This window comes from Tachysurus vachellii, chromosome 17, assembly GCF_030014155.1.
Source record: "Tachysurus vachellii isolate PV-2020 chromosome 17, HZAU_Pvac_v1, whole genome shotgun sequence".
NCBI classification, from domain to species: Eukaryota; Metazoa; Chordata; class Actinopteri; order Siluriformes; family Bagridae; genus Tachysurus; species Tachysurus vachellii.
The window spans coordinates 16,417,983-16,434,267 of NC_083476.1; the positions used below are offsets into that span (position 1 = coordinate 16,417,983).

General features: G+C 38.1%; 1 protein-coding gene across 1 annotated transcript; it reads right to left on the reverse strand.

The window, feature by feature from the left end:
* Positions 1–262: 262 nt before the first annotated feature.
* Positions 263–16,160, reverse strand: LOC132860347 (phosphatidylinositol-binding clathrin assembly protein-like). Its single transcript, XM_060891533.1, has 19 exons — positions 15,318–16,160; positions 12,696–12,838; positions 11,663–11,738; positions 11,455–11,557; positions 11,241–11,334; positions 10,023–10,134; positions 9,182–9,288; positions 8,086–8,127; positions 5,854–5,939; positions 4,709–4,763; positions 4,077–4,219; positions 3,819–3,916; positions 3,441–3,551; positions 3,325–3,355; positions 2,383–2,515; positions 2,217–2,240; positions 2,075–2,131; positions 1,156–1,272; positions 263–954 (listed from the first exon to the last, which is right to left on the reverse strand). The coding sequence occupies exons 1-19, from the start codon at positions 15,445–15,447 to the stop codon at positions 940–942; spliced, it is 1,677 nt and encodes a 558-aa protein (XP_060747516.1). The 5' UTR covers positions 15,448–16,160; the 3' UTR covers positions 263–939.
* Between the last annotated feature and the right edge of the window lie 125 nt (positions 16,161–16,285).

The window sequence follows — 16,285 nt, forward strand, 5'->3', positions numbered from 1 at the left end:
AGTGGGTGGAGTGGGTAGGATCCGATTAGCATATTTATCAGATCTGGGGTTCTTTTTTATAATAAAAAAATGTAAATGCTTTTTTGGAAGTTCCACACAAAGATTTTTGATCTATTATGATCAAAACAAGCTTTCAAATCGTTTAGGTATAATTAGATTTGCTAGTAAAAAAAAAAAAAAACATTATGGACTCAATATCTTCTGAAAACCATCAGAGTCCATATGCTTATTATCAAAAAGGAAAAAAATATAGACACGAGCACACTGCTGTATTTGTTTTTAATCCATACAGCCATACCTTAACCATACCTGAATGAAATGTTACAAGTTACTGTATGCATAAACAGCTTCAACTTGTAAAGGTGAAGTCCAAAATGTTCAGGGACAAGACAAATGTACAAAAGTGACCTGTACACGTTTCTCCAGGACTCAAGAATTCAGGAGGCCAGCAACTGTGGCACGATCATCAACATTGACAGTGGTTCGAAACACTATTCAGGCAATGTGCATACAAAACCGTGGCTTGGTTTAGACATTATAAACATTAAAGATTCAAGTGCACACAATTACAACAACAAACTCTCCGACCGTGGGAGGGAAATAGGGGGCGGGAGACTTGACATCATGACATTGTTTCATTCCACCGCAAATCACTATACATTGTCACTCCTTTCGCATTCAGCCAGTGACATCATCTAAGAGGGCCATCTAGAATCACTAGATCTGACACTTAGGAAATTAAAGAGAACGTGTAAAATGACAGGACTATGTTATGCTCTTGGGGCAGGGATGCTACAAACACACAGCTCAAGGGGCAAAAATGGCACATGAATATGTCAGTCTCTGAACCAATTCTCACTTCTCCGTTGTCATATTTGGTTTTGGGTTGGTTGATGTTTTTCCTCTGGCGCTACTGTCAGTCTGATGCTCTCCTTAGCGCTACATGAAGTGCATCTGAAAATGAAAAAAAAAAAAAATCTGTCGACTCAAAGCTAAATATTTCAGTGAAATGTCTGTCACAGTAATATTTCAGTAATTATATATCAGCATCCTGTGTGTACTAGACTAAATTAAGGAAAAACAAAAACTTTTATGTTATTTCAAGGTTAAATAATATGTGAAGTTATTAACTTGCAAAGAAAATGCAATTTGTACCTGAGTCCCAGGGATAGGGGTAAAGGGGTTGGTGGTGCGGAGAACAGGCTGGTTGTACATTACAGGCTGGGGTGCCATCAAGGGCATTGAACTCATCTGGCCCATGGGAGGAGGGATCTATTAGAAATCAAACACAGACAGATTATTCATAGTGGTAAATAATACAATTATATTAGTAAAATAACTGAAAATAACAAAAGGATAGTTTAAAAAACTGTACAGAATTTACCCTTGCCCCAAAATGCATACGTTGGACATGCATGGTTTCTGATTGCTTCTTTAGGTTTGCACTACAACTACAAACTTACTAATGCTACCGAAGAAGGGAAGCTTACAGCATCCAGCTTAGCACTGAATAAACCGATTGTTTATCTCTCATCAAATGAACAAAAAAGAAACTACACCATATACAGTAGATAGAACCAATAACAGCAGCAATTTAAAAAGCTACATTACTTTCTCCTATCAGAAAGTTGAGCCTCAGACGCAATATAACTTTACCTTTGTAAATACAGACAATACAGTTAATGTATTTTATACCACACCATTGTTAAATTCTTCATGGTCCATTAACTTTAATTCTGTTAACTTCATCAAACAGCTCAATGCAATCATTCCAGCTTCAAGACAAACATAAATCATACATATTTATTGTTTAGTCTCATATTTTACAGCTTCTTTTGTAATTACCATCATAGAGGCTTGTACAGCAGAAGGCCCATGTAAAGAAAAAGTGTGTTTTCCCTGCTGTGTCCGATTCCTACCATTATCTACCTATAATGTTACATGCCTGTGAGTGTACTATGATACAGGCACGGAGTCTACAGAATTAAAGCTACACTCTCTCTATATATATTGTGGAAATTTCACATGATTTTACAAATGTAAACATTTGTCAAGATGTCTTTTTAATTCGTACCATCCCATATACAGGCACTTGGGGGGTTGTCATTGGTAATGCTACCGGAGCTGGTGCCTGAAACATAAACGAATCAGTACACATTATGAACAACAAATGGTTTCAATATGATTTCTCACAAGGAATTAATGAAGAGACTTACATAGCCAGTATAAATCATTCCATTCTGCAGTGAACAGATGGAAGAGGAAAAGAAATGATAAAGTTAGCCATTAAGGCAGCTTTTGTTTGCACTTGTGTTTATGTAACACTGTCTATATTCCCAGAGAAATGTGTGGCTGAGGTTGGAAAAACGCTAATGCTCCTACCATCTGTGGCACAGGAATAGGGGCAGGGGCCAAGTGTGTGTGTGTCCACTGTGCGGTGCCACTCATGGCTTTAGACTGCCAGTGAGATCCTCCTGTGGTTTTCTTCTCCAGGTGGGTCCACTGCATCTCTGGCCTAAAGAAAAAACATAGTCCGTCTTCACTGACAAAGACCAGTCCACAAATATTAGAACAAGCCAACAGCATGGAGCCTTAGAATAAATATGCAGATAAAAGGTCTGTTAGATTAGATTACAATTAATCTGCATTCATATACATATATACACAAACTCTTGTATTTTATTTCATACTTATACAGAAAACAAGTATCTTTTTTTTTTTTTTTATTTAGACAGAAATTTTTGATTTGATCAGTCTAAATGTGCTCGATCCACTCAGCCATGACTCAGATCTAAAATATCTGGTAACTGCTGGTCCTGTGGCAGAAAATTTACTTGTACATTTTTGGGGACATCATCAAATGGGCTACAGTAGGTAATTGTGTATACAATATGGCCCAAAATTTGTGGACACCTGATAATCACGACAATATGTCCTCGTTCAACAGTGCTTGTGGCCCAGGAGATTTGTGCTCATTCATCTACAAGATCATTAGTGAGGTCAGACACCGATGTCGATTGAGAAGGTTTGGTGTGAAATTGCGACGCCAGCTTTGGCAAACCATGTCATCATGGACGGGGAGTCTTACTGGAACATTTATGTGCTGCATAGTTTCAGTAAAGAGAATTTATAATGCTACAGATTCAAAAGACATTCTATACAATTGTTTGCTTCCAATGTTGCAGTTGTTTGGGGATAGGAAACATATGAATGCGCTGGTCAGGTGACCACAAACCTTTGGCCATATAGAGTATATGTGTGCTATAGGGAAGATCATGTATTTGATGCGTACCTAATCAAATGAATGTACTGATAAAATCTTACTTTTTGGCCAGGGGTGCTCCAAAGTGCAAATCTATGAGAAACACCACAACCTTGATCAGATCAGAAAATAAAATATAATTATAATTATAGAAATGCAACATGAATAAAAGACCTACTGCCCACTAGGTTGGCCAAAGAGGAGTCCAGGTCGTTAGTCAGTAACTTTCCTCCGTTATAGAGATGTGTGCCTTGGCCGTGGACCTGTGAATTAGGCTTGAGTAGGGGTCCTAAAAGCGGACGCAACCTGTGGCAGGAGACAACACGAGGATACAGGAATGGAATGTGTGTCTTCTCACAAATCATTACATTCATTCACAAAACTTTGACTCACCCAGAGAAGGTCCAGTCATGCAGGAATCAATTTAAAAAATGCAAAAGGAAAAATATGAAGTCATTTGGCAGGCATATAAAGATGTAATATTTAAAAATATGTAAATAAATAAATAAATAATTCATATTGGTCTGTGTGGTTGTGTTAGTAGTGTAAATCTGACCTCCCCAACCGTTGTTAGTAGCAGGCAGGGTGCTAGTCGGAACAGGGACGCTGAGGTTGTGTTGGAGGTCGAAATGATCACTGGTGAAACTGTGCACACTTTTAGTTCAAGAGACACAAAAATACACTACTTTTACACCTTTAAGGATAATATACATATTCAAAGGTCTATGAAATGGATATCAAACAGTAGCAACAATATCTAACCATCCCATAAGTTATAAAGTGAACAGTGTGAGTAGTGTACTGTTCTCAGTACCCGTTTGTGATGGGTAGATCTGGTGGATTGGAGAGGAGCTCAGTAGCACCACTGCTGGTGCAGCTGCTGTTGGCACTGCCCACAGACTGCCCGCTGGGGGACACCGTTGGGGTCTGCATGCCAATATCTTTGAGCTGTACTCCCTGTGGTGAGGATAAATAAGAAGCATATCAACAAGGGTACTCTCTTTTTGATTGAATTTCCTCTGTAAATATTTCACAGTCATATTAAGACCAGTCCTTTATAACTTTCCTTCCTCTGTAATGTAAAAAGATAACAACAATTATTGGCATCAGTATTTTAAAACTTAGATCTCAACTTCATTTGAATGAACATCCAAAGTTAAATTGAGTTATATTTTTCAGGTATTATTTGATCATATATTATTGGAAAACATACTTCATTTACATATCTTTATTTTTGCATATTTATTGTTTACTAAATAAATCTGTGAGATATTTCTATATTAAATTATACTTTCAAATTAAAGTTTCATTTTGACAAAAACAGTTACGGTGATACTTGGACTTAAGGACTTAAGGGAGGTCATGACGTATTACATTTTGTACAGTTAAATATTGCCTTTAGGTTCAGAAACTAAACAGTGAGACATAAGAGCTGTGATGTCTCACCTTTGCAGGCTGTAATCTGTTGCCATCAGCCTCCTGAGCCTGCTGTTTCTCATCCCTGTAAACAGGAAAAGTAATAAACAGTAATAATCAGTCTAAAAGCTGAAAGGCTGATTTTTAAAATGTTCACGTGAAATATCATAATGTAGAAAAATATGATCTCAGTAACTTGTCATGACCGTGGTGTGGTTGTTGGTGCTAGATGGGCTGATAAGTACAATGTTTTTCAGTTCTGTGAGTCTGTGATCACTGTAGCATCATATTCTTGAGTCAGGGTCTTGGCTGAGTGGAACTCGAAATGGTCTTCTGCTGTTGTATTCCATCCACACCAAGGTTTGTGTGTTGCGCACACTGTGAGATGTGAGATGCTTTTCTCCTCACCACGGTTCTTAAGAGTGATTTTCTAGCCTTCCTGTCAGCTTGCTGGTTAGTTTTCGCACCATTCTGTACAAATTCTTCAGACTTGCATGTAAAAATCCTGGAAGATCAGCAGTTTCTGAAATGCTTAAACCAGCTCATCTGACACCAACAACCATGTCACAGTCAGTACTTAATTGATTTTTTTCTTGTCCTTATGTTTGATCCACATTAACTGAAGCTTTTCTCCTGTATCTGCACGATTTTACGCACCATGCACCATAATTGGATGATTAGATAATTGCACAATTGACCTGGTGTACATATCCTAATAAAGATGGGAAGTTGACTGTATTGATTAATGTAAAACAGAACTACTTGTTTCTCTAATCCATGTGCTGTATGTTCTGTACTTATGTTCAACTGTAATGTTGTGCTTTTGTTAGATTTCTGTTACAATCACAGAAACAAATGGTACTACAAAAGAAATGGTATTAAGAACATTTTTTCAGGAGGTGGCTTGGTATAAAACATTCAATGTTTAAAAAAGTATATAAAATAAAAAAGTATATAATAAAAAAGTATATAATGTATAGCCTGCAGGATTCTTTTCATTCTGGCTTGAAGAAAATGTGCTGTCTGGTGGAGACCTGTTTATAAGCAGATGCTTTTTAATATCTACGTCTTACTGTGCCACATAATTGTTTTTTTTCCAGCATCCCTGGGTACAGTTGTGAGGATCAGTTTAACTGCATGAACTTTTTACTCTGAAATGTGTATCTGTAAGATACCTGTTGATGGAGGAGAGCTCTTTGATTTTCTTGCCTTCCAGAGAGGCCAAGTGTTGTTCAAGAGCTTGTAAGAGACTACTTGGGGCCTGGAAGTGACGCAGGTTGAGGAAAAGAGATATTTCAGACACATGTGTGGACAATGAGTACCATACATAAGCACACAGACATACACAGACATACACTCTCACAGACCCTCACACATATATTAACATGACATTTGACAAACACACAGACACTACATACATACACTTCTCCATCACTCATCCACAGACACATAAATATAGACAGACAAACATGTACAGAGTCACAAAGGGAAGGTCTGCATTACTGACATAACCTAATAGTGTTCATGAGCCTCTAAAATAAAAGGGAGAAAAAGCAAAAAAGATTCAATAGAAGATGCTTGTACATGCAAAATAAAATTGTGTTATTTCCCATGCAAGTGTTCTGACACCTCATACACGGCTTGTGAAGCAAACTGAGATCAAGGACTTCTCAAAGGGGGAGACACAAATTATAGACTTTTCTACAAACAGAAAAGTGGGACCTTTTTTTACTGACCATGCAGAGCACTTCAAAAAGCACAGATATAAAAAGCCAAAGCGCAACCTACTAAACTTTGGATTCCACTTGAAGTTCAATTTCATGATTGCATTGCAGCAAATGACATATTTTCATGTGTCATGTCTTTTGGAATAGTTCAGTAAACACATGCCCTTTTATCGTCAAGAAAAGGAAATAAAAACATTTGGAAGCCAAAGCAGGTTATACAGAGAAAGGCAAATGCTGGATGAGAACATGAGTGTGTGCACTTGCTGACAGAAATGCATTTTTCTTCCTCTATAGGCTATAATCAATGAGCTGAACTGGCTGATGAGGAACATTAACTTTTCAAGAGAATGACTTTGTTCTTACACAACATTTGCCTTTCAAGGACTAGACGTGTCCACTCTGCATGCCAGTTCGAGGGAGGATTTCCATGACTAACAAAAGAACAGATTTCTCAGACACTCTAAGAGGAGACAAAACAAGGAATAGCCCACTGAGAAATCTGAAACATATGTGAAGAAACAATAGACAGTTTAAAAAAAGAAAGAAACGAAAAAGATAGCAAGAAGTTAAGGAAAGGTAACATGGCTGTAGGAGTGTACAAAAGGCCATACTATCTCTCACAGCACGATTCGACCTGTGGATTTTCCTTTTCTATATATTTTGCGATGTTGTTGTTAATGTTGGTTGATGAACCATTTCATATAGATGTTACATTATGCAGGCCTTCTGAATACTGCTTCAGCTGAAGTAAACAAGGCACTCCTTCCATTTAAAAATGTTTTCGACATGGTTAGGTACCACTGTGTAGTATGCCAGCCCAACACCTTCAGGAGTCCCTGTCTGATGTAAATGAAAATGTCAACGAAAAAAGCCAAATGGTGGCAAACTGAAGGGGGAGATGTGTGCCCAGCACCCCTCTGTCAGTCGGCATGGAGCGTAATTGGCATGAAATGCAAAGAACAGCATAAATTGGAGGCCTACGTTTGGCATGGTTGCTGACTATAAACTTCAGATGGTGCCAGGCAAAGTTTTGTCCCCTGCTCCAGTTTTAAGGCATTCTATTTATTATGCACATTCACAACCCTTCCCAAAAGCTATTAAAGCAAAAGATACCCTACCAGTGCAGAGATATATAGCAATGGTGAGTGCCCGCAGTGTAAAAGCTAAACACTATACCCACAATCCCTCAGGCACAAACACCATTCAGCTATATATCAGTCTGCACTGGAAATAGAAGCGCTGTAAATTTCTCATGGATTTTACCAGTAAGAAATGGTGGCTTGAAGAGCAAGCACTTAATCTAAACGTGACGTCATCGCAAACCTCAATAGCCTTGAACGGCCTTTCATTCCTAATAAAAATGCTGTGCTAATACACATGGCAATATTCAAGGCATAAGGCTTCATAAATGAGAGAGCTTCTCTGAGGTCAAAGGTGACCAGCTTTAGTACCCATTTACCTCTGATGAAAACAGAAAACGCAAAACAGCACATCAGATTCCCAGGGAGAGCGCGGGTATGGAGTAAGTTTCTGGAGGCCCCTATCCTAAAAGTCTGGTAGATGAGGGGTAAACATAGAGGAAATGGGGGAGGCTGGGGATGGAGGTCTATGGGGTGAGGTGGTGATGAGAATTTCAGGTGAAGCCACATGGCAGAAATTGAGATGAAATGTGCCACTAACCTGTGAGAGATCTGGGATGTCAACCTGATCAATTCCAACTTGCTGTGACACAAAAAAGGAAAAGAGGGAGGAGAACAAAAAACCCAATGTGGAACAAAAGAGGTAAAATAAAAGAAAAACCAGAAAAGAGGTATGTGGAGGAGGGAGGAAGAATAAAGAAAAAGAGCCATTACTCCATGCGGCGTTTGTGTGGGTGTTAAAGAAAATATGGACAACTGCATGTACAAAGAGATAGACAACAAGGATTTGGATGTTGAATTCATGGGTGAGAAAACAATGAAATGTCACTTTTGGTCATGTGAACGGAGATGAAATATTTATGACTAGGTGAGAAACATCCAAAAGAAACACACAACTAATGTTGACTTTGGAAAAAAAAAGGACAAGAAAAAATGGCATACACACATTGTTATACAAATAAAGAAATGCGCTCTTAAAGTCAACTTTAGTCTGTTTTTGGATAGCACTGCACCCAGTTCCTGAAGAGACATATTACTTAGCCAAAAAAGACAAAATAATAAAACAGAATCTAGAAATTAAGCAGGATGTGCAGGATTTTTTTTTTTTCCAAAAATTACCTCCATACACAGCAAGACATTATGCTTTATAAACAAATAAATAAAAGGAATGGCTAAATTCCAGCCATGTGGCACAGTTGTCAAAAAATAGCATTTGCTTTAATGAATACTCATTTTCTAAAGGCATAGGACACCATTACTGAACCTTTATCCATCAACCTTTTAGATACGAAACACTACAATGTCCTCACTCATATTTGATCACAGTCAAAGTTATTCCACGTTGACAACTGTGCCCTGCATTTGGACTGCAAAACTGGGTTTATTTCTGCAAACTTAAGTAAAATAACTGAAATAGTTGATCTTCATATGAATAACACATCATTGTTCTTATTGTTGCTGAGATAGACTGAGAGACATCTCGCTAACGCATGCAGTGCAGGCAGCAGAACAGGCAGAATGAAGGGGAACCTTTGGTAAAAGTTGAACCGAAAGCCAAGAGGGGCAGTAATAAAAAAGGGCCTGTGTGGAAGAGCCCGACCAAACCCATGCATTGAGTGTATTCAGAAACATTTTACCTCTGCCACTTTGAGAAACTCTGAGAGCTTGGTCATCCTGATTAGAAACCTCTTGTATATTTCCAGGGCTTCTTTACACTGATGCTTCTTCATATCAAAATATTTCTCTTTGAAACGAAACAAGGTATTTAGTACAGAAGCTGTACAATAGCACACAATCTTCCAGTAATTTCATTCATAAATGTCTTATACCACAGCACTGTTTTTTAATCGGATTGGTCCGAAGGTGTTGATTCATTTTTATAACAGCAGCTCTGACAGTAGTTCTAATAATAATAATAATAATAATAATAATAATAATAATAATAATAATAATAATAATAACAATAATAATAATAATAAAAAATAAGAATAATAAAAATAATAGCGTGCTTCTTTTAATACATTAGTAACAGTTCATTCTCAGGGGCTTGTATGGACGGTGCTCCACATTTTTTTGCTAAGTTTATTTAACATTTACAAAAAAAAAAGTCTCCAGTGTCAGTAAGGTTTTCCAACTTCAGTACATGTGCTTTTTCTGGTTTCTCTGAAATATGTTTATAGCTGCTACAATATCAGCGTTTTGTGAGGGCTCCATTACAACATTAAATGTAACTAGAAACTGATAAAATGATGACACGTCATTCTTTAATTAATAAAACAATGCAAATTTTGGGAAAATGCTGTGGTATAAGAAGAATAAAAGATTTTAGTTTTATTTAGAAGAAAAATAATCAAATTAGTAGCAGTAACAGAGAATTTGCATCACCTTGGGCAGCATTACACCACCTGCTGATATCCCTTCAATAAACAGCAACATAACTGACACCAGACAGATATATACAAGGGGCTGTACTATTACCTAGAAGGTTAATAACACCCTCGTTGTAAGCAGCAAAGATGCGGATAGAGTCCTTGAAGAGCAACATGAAGGCACCATTGATCACACCGTTTGTCAGTACATTAGAGCTGGCCTAGAGGGAAAATCAGATGTGTAATGCATTTTACTGCCAAATTTACAATTCCGAATGTAGTGATGATAAAATATTGAACCCAAAGAAATACAATTCATGCCAAAAGACATTTAAGTGCCTTAGGATTCTGGATTGTCCTATATAACATAAATGAGCATGTGCAGCCTTTCCTTTTGTCCAGATGAAAAGGATATCTTATAGGATTTTTGCTGTATATGACAAGGTTTCAGCTTTTTTTTAAACCCAGAAACCTTTTTTTGGGGCAAGGCTCTGCACAAAGATGTACATTGTAGGGCCAAAAGTATGTGGACTCCAGATTTAGTTCCTAACTCTTTACTGTTATAATAACCTCCACTCTTCTGGGATGGCTTTCCTGAGCTTTTGGAGTAAAGCCATGGGAAGTTGCCCTTTCAGCAATAACAAGTACTGAGGTCAAACTTTGATGTTAGGTGGGACAGCGTTCCTGTTCATCCTAAAGGTGTTCAGTAGGGTTGAGATCAGGGCTCTGTGTGCGGGCCAGTGGAGTTCTTCCACAACAACCATGCTAAGCAATTGCTTCACTGAGTTTGCTTTGTGTACAGGGGTACTATCATACTATATCAGGTTTGGGCCTCTTAGTTCCAGTAGAAGGAAATCATAATGCTACAGTATACAAAGACTTTTTATACAGTTGTGCACTTCATACTTTATGACAGGTCGGAAAAAGGTGACATATGGATGTAACGGTCAGACTCTCCACATACTTTTAGTCATATAATGTACATGTATTTATAAGAGAACTTTTTAATATGATAGGGTTCTTATTTTTGGGGAAAATAGGAAAGAATTCAGTATTTGAACAGACCTCTGAACTCCAAAGCAAGTGTCAGTAGTGACATACAAAGTAGAGAGGATGTAAATAGATCACAGAAGCAAGGAAAGAAGTGGATTTTTCAGACATTTTTGTCAAATCAGACTAAATGAGTCAACTTTATAATTTTCATCTGTTTCATCCTAATAGATATGTTTTGTTTTCTTCAACAAACAACATGGAGTTTTACCAGATTATTAGCATTACTGAGAATTTCTGTGCTAAATCCACTATCTCACCTCTCAAACAGGTTTACCTCAAAGTCCAGAAGTGCATCCAGCTGAGTTTGAATAATTGGGAGGGTCTTCATCAGCTTCTCTGTGCTCATGGTGCGCATCACCCCATCAATCCTACAGAACAGTGAAAGCTTAGAGAAGCTTGCCAAAGCCGTAAATGAAAGTATGTCTACAGAAGCATCCTTTAACATTTTGGGTTTAAAAAAACAAACAAAAAAAAAACAAAAAACTTACCCCCTCTTCATCTTGGTAAAGTCGACTGCTACCAGTCTGTAGGACATTGCCCGTTCATTGAGATATCTGCTATATCTTCTGATGTAGGTGGACATGTCATAACCTACAGGAAATAAGTATTCAAAGGTAAATGTAAGTGTCTTGTCCTGTAATCGCTGCATGGAGAGACACAGTTAGAGTGTGGTGTTGTTTTAAAACTCATACTCACCTTGTAATGCCCCTTTATCTATGAAATTATTCAAGTTAAAGAGTGTGCTTCTGGATGCAAGATATTGGATGAACCTCTATTTAAAGAATGAAATAACACTTGTAAGTGAAGCTCTCTGACAAATATGACTATAGTCATATCCATCATTTAAATTTTTCTCATCTTGTTCATATATTCACTTAAACTGAAACTGAAATCTTACTGCACATTAATTAACCCTGTATGGACCTACGGACCTGGACGGGCACTTATTTTTGTAATACAACTTTTTTCTGCCATGTAATTAAATTTACTGGTTACCAAGGCAACCAGAACAAGCTTTAGCATTACATGGTCAAATTACATCATGGTAAGTAATTTTTAATCACTTAAATAATAAAGCAAATTTTTAAATAAGTTAAATAAAATGCACCATCTGTAGAATAATTAATAAATAAATAAAGACTTAAACTGCAGAAATAGCAACGGCTCATTAGTCAATACATATGACATGCATGCCAGCATAATCTAGCTAGACATTTTTATGTATTTTTAGATCGATATCAAGCAATTTATGGAAGGATTTGTAGAAAATGGATTTAAATAATGGGTTTTTAGAGTTTTGGTATAGCATAGTGTTTAATATAGTGGACATTTTATCAAGGTATCCTAGATCACTTGTAAATGATTAAAATGATTGAAAAAAACTATTTTACTATAGATAAACATGATAAGAAAATGTTTTCCTAATTTAGGAATAAAAAATAAACACAGAACAAATTTCATCAAGTGGTATAAATTTTATAAATAAATTTGATATAAAAAATAGGCCTTTAAAAATTCCATGTGTGATGAAATATTTAATATGTTGTATCCCACTGTTATATATAAGTGTGAAATATTTTATGTTATAAATGAACTAACAAATCTATTTTTTTGGATGTAATAAATCTATAAACACAAGTTAATTTTTTTCACAATATGATTGCAGGTCCATAGAGGGTTAAAACTTAATCACATTCAGCTACATTGAAAAATGTGCTGTGCCTCTTACCTCATTGCCATACATCATGAGATGATGTGTGGTGATAAGGGTCTTGAACACCACAACCCAGCTTTGACTGGATGTCCTTTCAATCAGCGTGTCAGCCAGATGAGGTATACTCACACTCAGCTCATTGGTGCAATGCATCAGATCTAGGCATTGCACAAAAACAAAGACACAAATGAAAATCTTGACATCACAATAACTCAGGAACACTTATGGAAAAATAGGCAGAGAGAAACAGATAACAGGTGTATTGCTAAGAACGCCAGAGCTAACCGCTTTTATAATGTCCCTAAGGCCTACCTCTGTGCTAAACTTGTTAACTGAGATTTTAATTGATTACCTGCTCCCATAATGAACTATTCTCAGAAGTTATTTGTGAATTAAAGAAAAACTCACATTGGCTTGTGAGGCTGGTGGATGCTCAACTCCATAGTGGACCCTTCTAGGCATGTCATCAGCAAACAGTGGAAATTAAATTTTGGGGGGATTTAATTTACTCTGGCCAGCTACTGGTTTGAAAAACCTTTCGTTGTCCTGCTTGGCGAATGAATTTTAATATTCAAATAGGCCTAGGGTTTATTTATTCATGGAATAGTCACTGAGAAAGGACTTCAAGGAGGCCAAAGTAATTAGAGAAGGGAAAACGGTACAATATTCTAGAATGCTGAAGAAAGGTTTAATGTTCTTAGTCAAAAATATAATTTTATTTCTGCAATGTAAAACGGAGTACCTTATAACCCCAGATCTACTACAACAGACAAGCATTCAGGTGCATTTTGCAGCCAAGCTTGAGATTGAAAACTCTGATTGTAGCTTGGGTCTACTTGGGTCTACTATGCTCTAAAGGCCAAAGATTCATGGAAGATCACGAATAACTCTTAGTATTCTTAGAAAAAATTGAATAGTTCCTGAAATCTCCTTGCATCTACTAGCTGCCCAAACCTAAAGGAAAAATCCAGCATGTACATTTTGCATATTAATATCTAACTGTGTCTAACGGTGACTTAGTGGTTAGCACGTTCGCCTCACACCTCCAGGGTTGGGGGTTCGATTCCCGCCTCTGCCTTGTGTGTGTGGAGTTTGCATGTTCTCCCCGTGCCTCGGGGGTTTCCTCCGGGTACTCCGGTTTCCTCCCCCGGTTAAAGACATGCATGGTAGGTTGATTGGCATCTCTGGAAAATTGTCCGTAGTGTGTGATTGCGTGAGTGAATGAGTGTGTGTGTGCCCTGTGATGGGTTGGCACTCTGTCCAGGGTGTATCCTGCCTTGATGCCCGTTGACGCCTGAGATAGGCACAGGCTCCCCGTGACCCGAGGTAGTTCGGATAAGCGGTAGAAGATGAATGAATGAATGAACTGTGTCTAAGATTTATGGGAACTCAACCCTACCTAAAGGGACTAATGCAGCAGTGCTTTAGTCCTTCCAGCTTTCTCAACTCATCTTCTGTACACTCTGCTCAAACAGATCACCTTCAAAAGCTTCATTTTCAGGCTAATACCAGAGTCAACACACAGCAGATCACTATCTAGCAGAGTCTCTACTATAACTCATTGCCGCATTGCATTATGGAACCAGAAGTCCAATGTTTACTTTCTCTACTACTTCTACATACGCTTACTAATTAATATGACATTGAATATCACTGGGAAATGGAGAGAAACCAAATGATTTTTGTATTTTCTTTTGTTGTTAAATGCAAAACCTGATTGTTATTTATGCTTGAGATATCTGAACTAGCTATTACTATTATCTTCTCACAAGAATAATGATACAGCATCAACCCATACATTAGCACCATCATCACTACAAACATCACAGATATTTCTGTACAAAATATTTCATGTGTTTCATGGTGGCATTTTCGCAAAAATTATGTTGATTATGACTATATGTGGCAGAATAACATCTGTTCAGCAGTGAATATAAGAAATTGTTCTGGATATTTAAACATTAATAAATACGTAATGTACCCTGTATACAGTATAAACTCTCTGGACCTGCATTGACTGTCATCTGCTTATCAATAGCATTGATAATAAAAGCAGCATAAATAAAAGCTGTTCGAATTGATTGAATTGTTTTGTGAATGCTTTAACATCATATATGATCAATTTCCATATGCCCTTGATACTGTAGGCCTATGCTATTGTCATTTCATTCTGATCAAGTATGTTTGAGATGTGTGGGATTATGAACTCGTTAACACGCCAAGGCTTTTAATGTTTGCCATTATTATACATAAAGGGTACAAGGAATGAATCAGAATCAGAGGGTTATTAAAATACAACATAACCAACACCATGACATTCCTCAGCATCATTTATATTGTTGCAGTGAGGCCTCATTCGTGTTTTTGTGAAATGTGTGATTATTGTCTACTGAACAGGCTTTTAGTATGGGCTTTGCTACCCTGACCTTGAGTATAATTGGAAATGATAATTGGTGCCCATTGATAATCATGTAAAAACGTAATGAATAGGCTGTGAATGTCTTATGGATAGGATAGTAAAGGGGTGAAGAGAAGGAAAAAATCAAATAAAATGCACAATCGACGTATGAAGGCCGGATAGCGATGAGGCTAGATATATGTTTGCGTTGTGAAGGACGATGTATGGACTTAACCTACAGTCAAGGTGCTTCTTCTTGGGCGCGCTGACTTCGTGCGTCGTGGCCTTGCACACGGCTTTGCTGATGGCTGAACCGCTCATGCTGTGCTGCGCCGCGGCGATCCGGTCCGTGATAGACTGTCCCGACATGATCTGTTCTTCAGTGTGTGTGTGTGTGTGTGTGTGTGTGTGTGTGTGTGTGTGTGTGTGTGTGTGTGTAAAATAAAGAGAGAGAGAGAGAGAGATCGCGTTTCAATCAATGGACGTATTCACTGCAGGGGTGGAGAGCACACTGGATATGTGCAGAGATCGACAGGATGCGCTGAGATTCAGCTGAACGTTGTGCCGATCAAGGACGAACGAGCGCGCACTGAACAAACCCCCAACGATCCGAAAGTGACGAGCGATCGAAATGCGGTTAACTGAAGCAGACCGTGCGTGCGTGCGTTACTACCCGCAATAGGACATCACTATGGTGACTGCTACCCTCCCGCGCCGCCGGTTAACCATGTAACTGCTGCTCCGATACCAATGGCGTTACGATGTACGTTTTCTTCTTCTTCTTGTTGGAGGTGAGAAGCTGAGGTGAAGCTTGTAGCAGAAAAAACGCCCCGGTATACACTTACTAAAGCGCAGAGCAGAACAGGATGAGAATCAGGTTCAGGTTCAGGATCAGGATCAAGCTCAAGCTCAAGCTAGCTACTCAGTGTCATTGTCAGATTCCTTCAGCCTGCTTCATGAGGATAGAGCAATAAGCATAACAATCATCCAAATCCCAGTCTCACACCAAGGTCCTTACACATGCGAATTCAGCATTTCAGCATCTTGATGCCACAGATGAACAAATCCAGCGTTTGCCACCAATTCAGATCCGGATGCTCAGCGCAAAATGGCAGAATCAGGTGACCTGAGAAAGAGGAGGAGGAGAAGAGAGAAGGAGGGGGTCTGTCTATCCGGGGTGGGCATCTTAAAGTGAAATTTTCACTAT